Source organism: Balaenoptera ricei, chromosome 2, assembly GCF_028023285.1.
Source record: "Balaenoptera ricei isolate mBalRic1 chromosome 2, mBalRic1.hap2, whole genome shotgun sequence".
Taxonomy (NCBI): domain Eukaryota; kingdom Metazoa; phylum Chordata; class Mammalia; order Artiodactyla; family Balaenopteridae; genus Balaenoptera; species Balaenoptera ricei.
This window is the reverse complement of record NC_082640.1, coordinates 125,955,739-125,968,123: the sequence shown is the minus strand read 5'-3', so window position 1 is coordinate 125,968,123 and position 12,385 is coordinate 125,955,739. Positions and strand designations below refer to the sequence as shown.

At 55.9% G+C, this 12,385-nt stretch overlaps 1 protein-coding gene across 1 annotated transcript; it reads left to right on the top strand.

The window, feature by feature from the left end:
* Positions 1-2,916: 2,916 nt before the first annotated feature.
* NKX2-1 (NK2 homeobox 1) lies at positions 2,917-5,757 on the top strand. The gene is made up of 3 exons (XM_059915671.1): positions 2,917-2,993; positions 3,681-4,066; positions 5,030-5,757. Exons 1-3 carry the CDS (start codon positions 2,917-2,919, stop codon positions 5,755-5,757), a joined length of 1,191 nt encoding a protein of 396 aa, XP_059771654.1.
* The last annotated feature ends 6,628 nt before the right edge of the window (positions 5,758-12,385 follow it).

Here is a 12,385-nt window from a genome sequence, read left to right as displayed (position 1 = left end):
CCCAAGTATCCCCTGCAATCATGGAGAAACTACTGGTTTAACTGGGGTCCGCCCCATTCAAGATGAGTCGGTGGGTGGGGAGGGGGGGCTAGAAGAAAGGACACTCTGGTCAGGAAGAGGTGTTGGGGCCAGGAGAGGGACTCTCAAGGCCCTTGCTTGGACCAGCCCGGAGATATGGGTAGCCACCTTTTCCCCACAAGGCGCCTTGGTCCTCGGGCTTATTCTTGGCAGGGCAGCGCATCTGGGAAAAGGTGCGGAGCGGTGCGTGTGTGAAGGGACAGAAGCAGAAGAGGCGCAGAGGCAGGTGCCTCAAGGTGCAACAGTGGCCCAGACGAGGTCCAGAGGAGAGCAGGTGCTGGCGCGTGCCGTGCTGGGGGAGCATGGAGCACAGTCTCGGTTGCGGAGGGGAGGGGGCGTGGAGCAGGAGCCCTTGCCCTCCACCCCCCTACTTGGAGCTCCCGCTCCTGCTTAGGGCCCCAACCCAACGCCTGCCAGCTGCCTGCGTGGCTCCGGGTCCTGGTCCCGTTCGCAAGCCTGGGCTGGGGGCGGGGAGCTGCCAGCCACGTGCCTGCTTCGGAGCTGAAAGCATCCGAGGGACCAAGGCCGAGGAGGCATGGCTCAAGGACTGCGAGGGACCAAGGCCGAGGAGGCATGGCTCAAGGACTGCGGAAGATTCACCCAACTCTTCCCTTCACTCAGATTCAGGGCTTTAACGCGAGGAAGAGGGGTATGCTAATAATAACAATACAGAAATCTCGAGCGCTGGCACCGAACTTTAAGTATTTCCAAAGCTTTCAAAGCACTTTCACGTGCCCGATTTTATTTGCATCTTACAAAAACCTTGTGAAGAATTACCTCTATTTCTAAATGGCACTGAGACTGGGAGAGACATACAACGTTCTACACTGAGTGTTTCTTACGTTTACTGATATATAAAATAATGGAGAGGGAGAGAGAGAAAGAAGACGGGAGACTGGGAGACCCATCCCGCCTTGGCATTAAGACCCCAGATGAGACGCAGGCCCAGGGCTGGGGCCCCAACTGCAAATAAGATCTGTATTCAGTTTTGTCCGCTCTCCTCACTTTTGTCCTTTGTCCGTTCACTTGAGCCCAGCGTCGTCCTCTTCCCTCCTCGCTCCAGGACTTAGGCATCGCATTGACCAAGGCGCAGTTGATGGGGGTCTGAGTCCTTCCTGAGAGCGCCCCCAAGAGAAGTCCCTTGGAAGGAAGGGCAATGAGCGACCTGGCGCCCGTCTTTCGAAGCACAACTCGACGCGTGCGTCTCGGCGCCCATACACAGGTTTGCCTGCCCCAAAGCCAACAAGCGGGCCCAGAAACACGGGCCCTTGCGGTAGGCAGGAGATGGGCGTGCCCTGAGCTTTCTCTCCCCTCTTAAGGGGCATAGGTGGTGAGGAAACTGAATGTAGTATGTAAGTTGGCTTTGTATTGAGGGAGTGCAGAGCACTCCTCAAGGGGAGGATTGAAATCTTGAAATAAAAAGCCAATAAACAAAACAACTTTCCCTACAACGGTTGCTATTAATGGAAAAGGCGTCTAACCTGCTGAATTAAATCGTTCAAAAGAGCCTGTTCATCATCGGGAGCTCCTCTACAAGGAGGGGAAGGAAAATGTGAAAACAAAACCAAAATCGAGAAGCCTCCTTAACCGGCCCCCGCAGTGTCTTGGAGGCCCCTGCGCGACCTAAGAGCCCTCCGCCCTCCCAGCCCCCGGCGCGGAGAGGAGGCTAAAACAGCCAAAGAGAAAACAGAACAACAACAAAACGTTTAATATCCAAGGGGAAAAGTCGGAGTGGGTCTCCGGATCTGCACCGCACAGGGCTCGGCTCCGTAGTCCACTCTGCTGGAGGCCCGGGCCTGGCCGGAGCGGCGCGGCGGATGCCTCCGGCCGGGCTGGGGAGAGCAGCCCACAGTTTCTCCTCTCCAGGCGCCCAAGGACCCTCAAGGCGCGGGGCTCACACTTGAAGCCTGGGAACGCGCAGACAGGAAACCCACTTCCTCCTAAGCAGTTTCTTGCTAGCCGGATGAGAGGCGCCCAATTGAAGAAGAATGATCCTCATCTACTAATATCCAGAGTGGCCACAAAGCGACTGGCCATTTATGCCGGCACTTTAAACAAAGATATTTGGTTACTGCCGGGGAAGCAAGTGCACTTTTGCATGGCTGAGCTCCGGGTGGAGGAGGCAAGCCTCAACCCAGCCTCCCGCCCGCTCGGCTGCTCACGCCCGGGGATTCGCCCCCTCCCGGCCAGCTTGTCCCGCCGGGGTTCAGGCTCAGTTCCACCCGGCAACAGGCGGGCGGACACTCACGACGCTCCCTGCCCGAGCCCTCCCTGAAGCATCAGGGGGGAAAACAGCATGACCCTGGGCTCGGGTGCTGGGGCTGTGATGTCCTCGGAAAGTCAGCTCCAGTCCCAGAACCCCGCGTGTCCGGGCGATGGGCGAGGGTCGGGGACACCAGGTTTGTTCGAGGTGGAGCAACTTCAGCGATGGCCCTTCGCGTTAATCCCCCCAGCTTCTCAGCTCGGGCGGCCAGTGGTGTCCTTGCCTTAGCAGGGGATGGGGGTGGGGAAGGGTAGCCGAGTGTGGGTTGTGGGGGGGCGGCGTGAAGCAGGGGGCCCTAGCCCTCTGGGAAGACCCTGAGCTGGGGGGAGGGCGGCGCGGGGATCTGGGACAGCCTCTCTCGGCGGCAGCCGATCCCCTGCTCAGCGCCTCCTCCGCCCGCTGGGATTCTCTCTCGGGTAGGGGGAAAGGGGGCGGGGAGCAGAGGTGTCCTTCTGACGGCGGCAGAAGAGGCAGACAGACTGACAGACACGCAGACCAACAGTGGAGCCCCAGGGTTCGTCCCCTGACTCCCGAGCTCCTTTGGTGGCGACTGGGGCTCGGCGCTGCGAAGCCAGATGTGGTCCGGAGGCGGTGGGAAGGCGCGGGGCTGGGAGGCCGCGGCGGGAGGGAGGAGCAGCCTCGGCAGGCTCAGGTGAAAACCCACCCGCCCCTCGGCCCACTCCCCGTCCCCGCCCGGGGAACCCCGAGCGAACTGGAAAGTGGTTCACTTTGTAACTCCGCAAGTTGGTTGCAAAGCGGCGTTCACCTTCCTTCCTCCCCAACAGCCCTCCTCCTCGGCTACTCCCCATCCCACCTCTTGCCCTCCCCTCTCTCGGTTCCCTCCTCCTTTCCCTCCCCCCCGCCTCCCCCAGCCCGCGCGCCACCGCACCCCAACAAAAATGGGGGTAGGGGTTCCGGGGGAGGGGGAAAGAAATGCTTTGGGTCGCGTCTCTGCCTCTCTCTCTGTCTCTCTCTCTCTCCCTCTTTGAGACCTAAAAATCCTGACAAGTGAAACTTAAAGGTGTTTACCTTGTCATCAGCATGTAAGCTAATTATCTCGGGCAAGATGTAGGCTTCTATTGTCTTGTTGCTTTAGCGCTTACGCCCCGCCTCTGGTGGCTGCCTAAAACCTGGCGCCGGGCTAAAACAAACGCGAGGCAGCCCCCGAGCCTCCACTCAAGCCAATTAAGGCGGACTCGGTCCACTCGGTTACGTGTACATCCAACAAGATCGGCGTTAAGGTAACACCAGAATATTTGGCAAAGGGAGAAAAAAAAAAGCAGCGAGGCTTCGCCTTCCCCCTCTCCCTTTTTTTTCCTCCTCTTCCTTCCTCCTCCAGCCGCCGCCGAATCATGTCGATGAGTCCAAAGCACACGACTCCGTTCTCAGTGTCTGACATCTTGAGTCCCCTGGAGGAAAGCTACAAGAAAGTGGGCATGGAGGGCGGCGGCCTCGGGGCTCCGCTGGCGGCTTACAGGCAGGGCCAGGCGGCACCGCCGGCCGCCGCCATGCAGCAGCACGCCGTGGGGCACCACGGCGCCGTCACCGCCGCCTACCACATGACGGCTGCGGGGGTGCCCCAGCTCTCGCACTCCGCCGTGGGGGGCTACTGCAACGGCAACCTGGGCAACATGAGCGAGCTGCCGCCGTACCAGGACACCATGCGGAACAGCACCTCGGGCCCCGGATGGTACGGCGCCAACCCGGACCCGCGCTTCCCCGCCAGTAAGTGAGGCCGCCCCACTGCAGGGCCGCGGGTTGAGCGCAGGAGGCGCGAGGAGAGCCGCCGGGAAGGCGCGGCGCCTGCCGGCTGCGCGCTGGGCATCAGGGTGGGCGGCCGGGCAGTGGCGCCAACGAGTCGGGCGCAGGAGCTGGGGAGTCTTCCCTTGTTGAGCTGAGGGGTCCAAGAAGAGGCACTTGGTAGCTCTGGGGTCCTGAGGGCAGGAGCTGGTATTTGGCGTCTGCCAGATGCGGCCAAGTGGCCGCTCTGCTCCGCGCGGGAGACCTCGGAATGCGGAGGGAGGTGGCCCCCTAACTAAGAGAGCCGGGACGAGCAGGGCGCGGAGAGGCGCGGCCTGGCCGGGAGGGAGGTTGCCCTGCTGGGATGATGCGCTCAGGCCCCTGGCCTGGCCCACTCTCCAGTCTAGGCTGGTGGGAGGGCTTGTGGCTCCAGAGGGGGTTCTAAATGGGCCGAACAAGTGCCCTCATTGGGGCTGACAGGAGAGAGCGGCCAAGAGGCAAAGAGTCTGGGGTCTCGGGGTCTCTAGGTTTTCGAAAGCGCACACCTCCCTCTCCTAAGCTCCCAAAGCTGGAGCCTAGAGCTAGACCCCAGTTCCTGGCCTGGGCCCAGTTTGCTGCCCGTGGCCCACTAACCGCACGAATCCGGTGGGCTGGGCACGAAAGGAACAGGAGGAGCAGTCTTTCTCCACTCTGCTTTTTGGGTGAAGCACCGAGACTGAGGGAGGTAGCCGGGGTTGAGGCGGGGAGCTCTGCAGTAAACCCCTCGACGGCACGGCCTGGGGCAGGCGCTGGCGATCCCCGCGGCTGGGCCTCTCAGGGTGGAGGCGGCCTAGGTGAGGAGTGCGCCGTCGGGGCAGGGGCAGGGGCCGGGCCGGCCAAGCGCGCAGAAGGCAGAGGTGGTCTGGCCCGGCCCGGCCCCTGCCGACGCTGTGCGTTTGTCGCTTACAGTCTCCCGCTTCATGGGCCCGGCGAGCGGCATGAACATGAGCGGCATGGGCGGCCTGGGCTCTCTGGGGGACGTGAGCAAGAACATGGCCCCACTACCAAGCGCACCGCGCCGGAAGCGCCGGGTGCTCTTCTCCCAGGCGCAGGTGTACGAGCTGGAGCGACGCTTCAAACAACAGAAGTACCTGTCCGCGCCCGAGCGCGAGCACCTCGCCAGCATGATCCACCTGACACCCACGCAGGTCAAGATCTGGTTCCAGAACCACCGCTACAAGATGAAGCGCCAAGCCAAGGACAAGGCAGCACAGCAGCAACTGCAGCAGGATAGCGGCGGCGGGGGCGCCGGGTGCCAGCAGCAGCAAGCGCAGCAGCAGTCACCGCGCCGCGTGGCTGTGCCGGTCCTGGTGAAAGACGGCAAACCCTGCCAGGCGGGCGCCCCTGCGCCGGGCGCCGCCAGCCTGCAAGGCCACGCGCAGCAGCAGGCGCAGCAGCAGGCGCAGGCCGCTCAGGCGGCGGCAGCAGCTATCTCAGTGGGCAGCGGCGGCCCCGGCCTCGGCGCGCACCCGGGCCACCAGCCGGGCAGCGCGGGCCAGTCTCCGGACCTGGCGCACCACGCCACCAGCCCCGCGGCGCTGCAGGGCCAGGTCTCCAGCCTGTCCCACCTGAACTCCTCGGGCTCGGACTACGGCACCATGTCCTGCTCCACCTTGCTATATGGTCGGACCTGGTGAGAGGACGCCGGGCCGGGCCTAGCCCAGCGCTCTGCCTCATCGCTTCCCCTACTGCCCGCCACACACCACCAACCACCCACTACACCGTGCGCTTCGACTTTTCTAAAGAACCTGTCCCCATAAGACCAAGGGAGAAAACACAACGACCAAACTGCTGGACGTATTTCTTTTTTCTTTTCTTTTCTTTTCTTTTTCTAAAACGTGCAGGATTTTTTTTTTAAAAAAAGAAAATAAAACAACCAAGTGATCCAATTCTTTAAGGAGTCTTAAACAGAGAAGGACATAACAAGAACCGCTTTGGGGGTGTCTTTTGGGTGATTCCGATGGGTTTCCCACACTCGGGTGGGGTGCAGTTTGGAGAGGGCTCTACGCTGACATGCCTCTGGACTCTAGAGATCGAAAACTTCACTCTGGGTACACCGTGCCAGCAAAGTGGACTTGCCTGTAAATACCAGGATTTCTTTGAAGGGGCGACGGGGGCTGGGGAGAGGAAAAGACTCCTCGACAGATCCCGCTTGCCACTGACACAAAGGAAATGCCCCCTCCTGGCCCCCTCTGGCCACCCAGGCTCAGCTGAGACCGGCCCTGGTTAAAATTGTTTTATGTTTGATGTGAACTTGTAGCTGTAAAACGCTGTCAAAAGTTGGACTAAATGCTTAGTCTTAGTAATCTGTACATTTTGTTGTAAAAAACAAAAACAAAAAACCAGTCCCCGTCCCCAGCCCATCATATTTTTTATGGGCCTTGACAAATCTGTGTATATTATTTGGCAGTTTGGTATTTGCAGCGTCAGTCTTTTTCTGTTGTAACTTATGTAGATATCTGGCTTAAGTATAGTTCCTAAGAAGCTTCTAATAAATTATACAAATTAAAAAGATTCTTTTTCTGATTAAAAAACCCATCTTTTGTTTGGTTTTGATTTGGCTTTTTTGGTGGTAGGGGGTGTGGCTCAACATTGGCCTGATGAGATTCGAATTGTTTGGGGGCTCAAAGGATCCTGAACCAGCTAAGGAGGCCGGGCCCAGAGTCTTTGCCCCACGGGAAGAGGGAGTTTTGTTCTGCCTCTGAATTAAGTAGAACCAAACCTTGAGCAGTCCTGGGACTTGGCAATAGAGAGTAGAAAAGCTAAACTCCTTCCACCAGGAGGAAAAGGGAGAAACGAAGAGAAAGAGACCAAAGGACTAGTTTTCAAAGCCAGGCTTCTGTTTCTTTAAACCTCAGAAGTATCTACCGTGATCTTGTACAGCTGAGCCAGTGTTTTAAAGCAGCCGGCCTCGGACATTCGTTTTAAATAACCCTGAATGAACGATTATTTTTACTAGACGGATCATGCCTGTAGATTTCAACATTAATTCTTTATTTCGAATCTTTGGCGGAGCCTCCTTGGGACTAGAATTCGGTGTGAGGCTGTTTTCGAAAGCGAGGAAGTTGTTAGGGGTTTCGTTTCTGCTCTAAAACAGTTATCCCCGCACAGGCTGGCCGACGGCTTCTCGTGGCTTCTCCGGCCTTGGGCGGTGTCCGACTGGGCTGCTGGCCTTGGGGACACCCCTGGCAGGACTTTGGGAGCTGGCCTTTCTGCTCTTTGTTCCAAGGTTTCCGTCTCTGGGCTCCTGGTCTCCTAAATCTTTGTAGTAAGGAATCTTTCTCCTGTCTCCAACTCTCCACCTCTCCCCGCGCTCCCCCGCCCCCATCCCAGCAAAAACAGAAAACAAAACAAACAAACAAACAAAAAACTGACCTCTCTCGCTACCTCTAATTTCTTGGTCTCTTTGGTACCCAAATATAGCTGTTGGGGAAGTCTTAATTGCCCCGGGGAGGCGAGGAAGAAGGAGTGGTTGTGGACAGAGAGAAATACGTAGTCCCTAGATGGGCTGTTGCCCCTTCCATGTCACTTCTGACAAACCTACAGGAAAAGTGGCCGGGTGGGCTGTGGACAGATGCCCCTCCCAGAACTTTTCTCTAGGCCTGAAAGTGTTTGATTGTGGAGGATTGATTCATATTTGGCATGTACTCATTTATCGCCTGGAATTTCAACTTTCTTTTTTCCATTCTTGCCTGTCACCACCTTTTCTTCCTCTTCTTTGCAGCTCATTCTGACTCCATCTCTCTCTTCCCAGACCTCCACCCTCACCCCCCAGAAATGTGTAAGGAAAATTAGGGGGGCAGAGGGGGGGTATGCTGGCACCAGCAGTCCTCTCTGTTGACTTCCTTGGGGCTCTTCTCCGTGGCGCCCTGACTGGGGACTAGGACGGACTTCCTCCCTCGGGTCTGGCTGCTGAGATACTGTTTTCAGTATCTAGAAGAGACTCGGAGATTTCGAGAGGGCGGTTGGTTGGATCTAGAGAGTGTGCTAGTTGGGGGAAGTCTCAGCAGGCCTCACGTTTTGGAAAACAAGGAAAAACCCGGGAAGTCTGAATACTTGTATTGGAGCGGGCAGCAGTGGTCCTGGGACAGTGTGTGTAGGTAGTTAAGTCACCCAGCTCAGGCCCGGCTTGGCAGGGGAGATGTTAACGTTAAGGTCTGAATTCTGTGGGGTGGGAGCTTCCGCTCCACCTGCCCCCGTGCCCAACTCAAGGGAGGGGCTGGGCGGGCGGTGCCCGACAATGGCCAGGGGGTCTGTCCCCCCAACCCTTCTTGCCCGGAGCGGCCCCGGCCCCGGAGAGTAACAATTTTAGTGAGCTGTGGTACCCTCAGTCTTATCACCCTTGCACTGGTTGGAGTTTCTACGAAATACATTCTTCTCCCCGCCGTCTAGAGTTGGCTTAATTTTGAAGTCTGTTTACTGGTCCCGAGAAAAGGTGAATTCAGCCAGGTCTGCAGATGGGGCCGAGACAAACAGGGCCTTGGCCCCTTCTCTCCATCCATCACACGGGGTCCACCAGCTCCGGTCCCTGGCCGTGCATCGCTGTAGCTGCAGGAAGCGGCCCTGGAAGGCAATCTGAAGCGTCCTGGTAGGGAAAAGGGTGCGCTCTGGGTGCAGCGAAAGACCAAAGACGGAGACACACTTCATCCCCACATCCCAGTCAGCCTCTGTGATCTTTGCCTTCTCCAGCAGTGGACCTCCCCTAAGTCTCCAGCATCTCTGGCCCGGGGAGGTTCTGGTCTCCTCTGGTGGAGAAAGACTTCTGGTGATGTCCCTGACGCTGAAGTGCCTGGAAGAGCCAGAAGCTTCTCCACGCGTGGGGGCAGCACAGTTCGCCCCGAGGTCCAGGAGAAGCTGAACGCCGCCACCTAAGCACCCCATCCATCCCTAGGCCCCGATGGCTTCGGGAAGTGGGGGAGATTTTGCAGACAGCATCCCCCCCCCCTTCCTCCTCTTCCCCACCCCCAACCCCGCCATGTAAACACGAGGACTTTCTCGAGAGCCTTGGAGAGCGGCTCTAGTGGCTTCAGGGCCTGAAACCCCAGGCTTGGCTTGTTTGATGTTTAGCATCCCAAAGCGGCTCTCCACCCCCGCCCCAGCCTGGGAACCCGGAGCTGTGGGTCGGAGAGGCAGGAAAGCTGCCCTCTCAGCTGGCCGGGCCAGGGACTGGGCCGGGCTTAGGGGAGGCGACAAGATCGGGAAAGAGATGCTCCGAGCCGGAAAGAAGGGAGCCCGGGCTGCCGCCGCCCCCAACAGGAACAGAAGCGGGTACAGCTGGAGTCCTCAAGCCCAGGAGGTGGGTGGGGGCAGGGGATGCGTCACCAGCCAGGGCACCGGCTCTGGGACCGGGCCGGCACGGTGGGAAGTAGCTCGGGGCCCACGAGTGAAATCAGAGGCAGGCCGGAGCCGGCTCGGCGAGAAACGCTCAGGGCACTTACTCCTGGAGGCGGGGGCGGCCCGGCGCGCTCCAGTCCAAGGGCCTCGAAGGAGGCAGCTCTTCTTCCCACTGCTTAGGGCTTGGCCTTTCTAAGGGCAAGACTGGCTCGGGAGGCTTCCAGGGCATTTTAATCGTCCTGGGGCAGGGGTAGGCCTAGGTCTGGCCTTGAGGTCCCCGATTTTGAGACCTCAGGGAAGAATTCTCATACTTTAGAGGCCGCACACTCTCCGAGCGCGCTCGCGGGCGTTTGGGCGCCGGTGAGGGGCTTTCTCCGGGCGCGAGTGCACAAAAGGTAGCGCGAGTCTCTTCTCAGGCGACCCGGGATAAGAGGACAGGAGAGCGGGGTTTTCTGACTTCCAACTCATTAGGGACCAGGTAAGGTCAATGCTTTCTCTATTATGGCTTTATCTTAAAAGCGGGTCAATTTAAGATAAGGGGGGGGGGGGCGGAATCCAGGATCTGTGTGAACCGTGCTGATAAAGACTGACCCCTTTCCTGAACTAAAAGAAAGCCAGGCAGACATTCATTTTCTTTAAACAAGAGAGCTGTGAGAAGCTGCCTTGAATTCTGATCTAATGTCCCCAGTCTCTCTAGGCATCGCTCTCCCCTCCCCCCAATTATTGGTGTGTATGTGGAGTGGGGAGCCAAGTGATCGAGGATATTGTTTGCGGAGAACTAGAAAGCCTGTTGGGAAATGTGAATCTAAGATGATATGGCTCTTAGGCATGGTTTGCTGGCTTGTTTGTTTCAAATGCTGCTGTCTTTTAGAATGGATGGAAAGCAACAGACTTGAGTATTGGGAGGGATGAGCCTGAATGGGTTCCTTGATCGGTTCCCTATTAGGAGATGCTGGGTACCACCTTCCTCTGGCCCTCCCTGCCTTCCTGACTGGTGTGCTTGTGGTTGTGCAATTGTGTTCTGTGACTTCAGGCCACCCTCTGTGGGGCCCAGTTTGGGCTTCTGCCTCAACTGGGAGCACAGAAAGTTTCCTGGTGCCTCTTTGGCCAGTAGCTTCAGGAAAAAGCGTCCTATCCCCCAATCACCCTCTGTGGCAAGCTTGTCCATCCAAGTGGCGGAAGGAATTGGGTGTTGATGGGAGTAGAGGAAAGAATGTTTTCATTGAAGGGCAGAGCCAAGGTCTGAATGCCATCTCCCCTCCATGTAGTTGTATTTCTAAACTTTCCTTGATGATCCTCAAAGAAACAGAGGAGGGACAGGTTCAGCATCTCGAGAGTGCAGCTTCTGCCTCATCTGAAGCCACAGCTGAAGTGGCTGGCTGTACTTCTCTCTGATAGTGACCTAATGCCCTACTTGGAGGGCATCTAGGCACAGCCCCAGGATCCTCATTTGATAATGTTTCCCATTTTGTCTCTGCTTCCTAAACACGTATTGTGTTTGTTAGTAGTTGAGTTGTAACAAAGTTTTGGAAAGGGTGAGATTTAAATTGACTTTCCTGTTTTCTTTCTTTTTTAGTTATTTGCAGGACACTGCAATGTAAATTGATCACCGTTAATGTTCTGCTTGAAATGAGAACAAACATAAAAAAAAATCACAGGCAATAACAGGCTTTGTTAAAGAGGGCCCTTTTTTCCAATACAATATTCACATCTGATTCTGCCCACTCTGTATGTAGGTGTAAGTGGTTGCATACAGACACCTGTCTGTGTGTGTATTGTAGAAATATATACACGTATGTATCTAATATATCTATTTTATTAAGATATTCAAAAAGAAAAAATTAATATAGGATTCTCTTAGTAGGGGATCTTACAGAACCTGTTAGATGCAAGAAAGTTCAATGCACTTACTACCTCAAGTAAGATGTCACATGAAACTGAGTTTTCCTTAAGAAAATCAAGTGAACGAAAACCTTCTTTAGTTTTTCCCACGTTAAATTGGAATATTAATTTATTTTCATATGAAACTCTAGAGAACTAATTATGTTTGGGGAAAATATTAAAATTTGTCCTTAAAGAAAATGAACTTGTTGCCTGAGACACACAGCTGTAGATGAGACTTCTTGAAGCAATCTACAACAAAAATTGTTGTCATGTGCTGCACCTACATTACCCACTAGTAGTAATCGTTAGTATGAACACTGTTTCCAGCTAACAAAAACAAATGGAAGTGTTGCCGCCCCTTGTTTGTAGCAAGTGTCCCCCCATTCTGGCCTTCACAGAGTAGTGGAAATAAAAGGGCAGGTCTGAGTGTAGTCTGACAACAAGAAAAAGACAAACTTTCCTTCTTCTTTCCCCCCAGTTTGTACATTTCCCGGAATCCTCTCTTTGATTGCTACATGAAACTGTCAGTAACACCAAGCTGTTGGTGGAGTGTTAAACATTGCATTTCTAGGGTTTCTGGTGATTGTTGACAATGTCATTTCTACAAAAGATGTCGGGGCCTGAAAAGTGTACTTGGATACCCTTTTCCAGTTGCTACGTCCTGGAGCAATTCTGTGGAAAATCACCCAGAACGGCCTGGCCTCCACCTTACCTAGCATTCTCCCTCCCAAGGTTGCTGTGTGAAGGTGTCCAAAGCTCTAGGAAAACAAGGGTTTATTTGGTCTGAGCGTGACCGATTTACCTGATCTCCCAGGCACACACAAGGCTGAGTGCGGGCCTCGCAGATGTAAACCTGGGAATTACCTTAATGACGCGAAGAGGACTAAGCTGGCTCCTCTAACCTAGGAGGCCAGGTCAACTGTTTAACAAATCTGGCAATGTGTATAGAGGGAACACCGCAAGTTAGGGTCCCTTCAGGTGCCCGCAGAGCACCAGGTTTCTAAACAGACTTTTTCAGACAGGCTTTTTCAGAGGAGACTCTGAAGC

Coding starts and splice junctions, on each gene's coding strand:
- NKX2-1 (XM_059915671.1), top strand. CDS start 2,917: ATGTGGTCCGGAGGCGGTGGGAAGGCGCGGGGCTGGGAGGCCGCGGCG. Junction 2,994..3,680: donor AGCAGCCTCGGCAGGCTCAG/GTGAAAACCCAC, acceptor TTCCTCCTCCAG/CCGCCGCCGAATCATGTCGA. Junction 4,067..5,029: donor GGACCCGCGCTTCCCCGCCA/GTAAGTGAGGCC, acceptor TGTCGCTTACAG/TCTCCCGCTTCATGGGCCCG.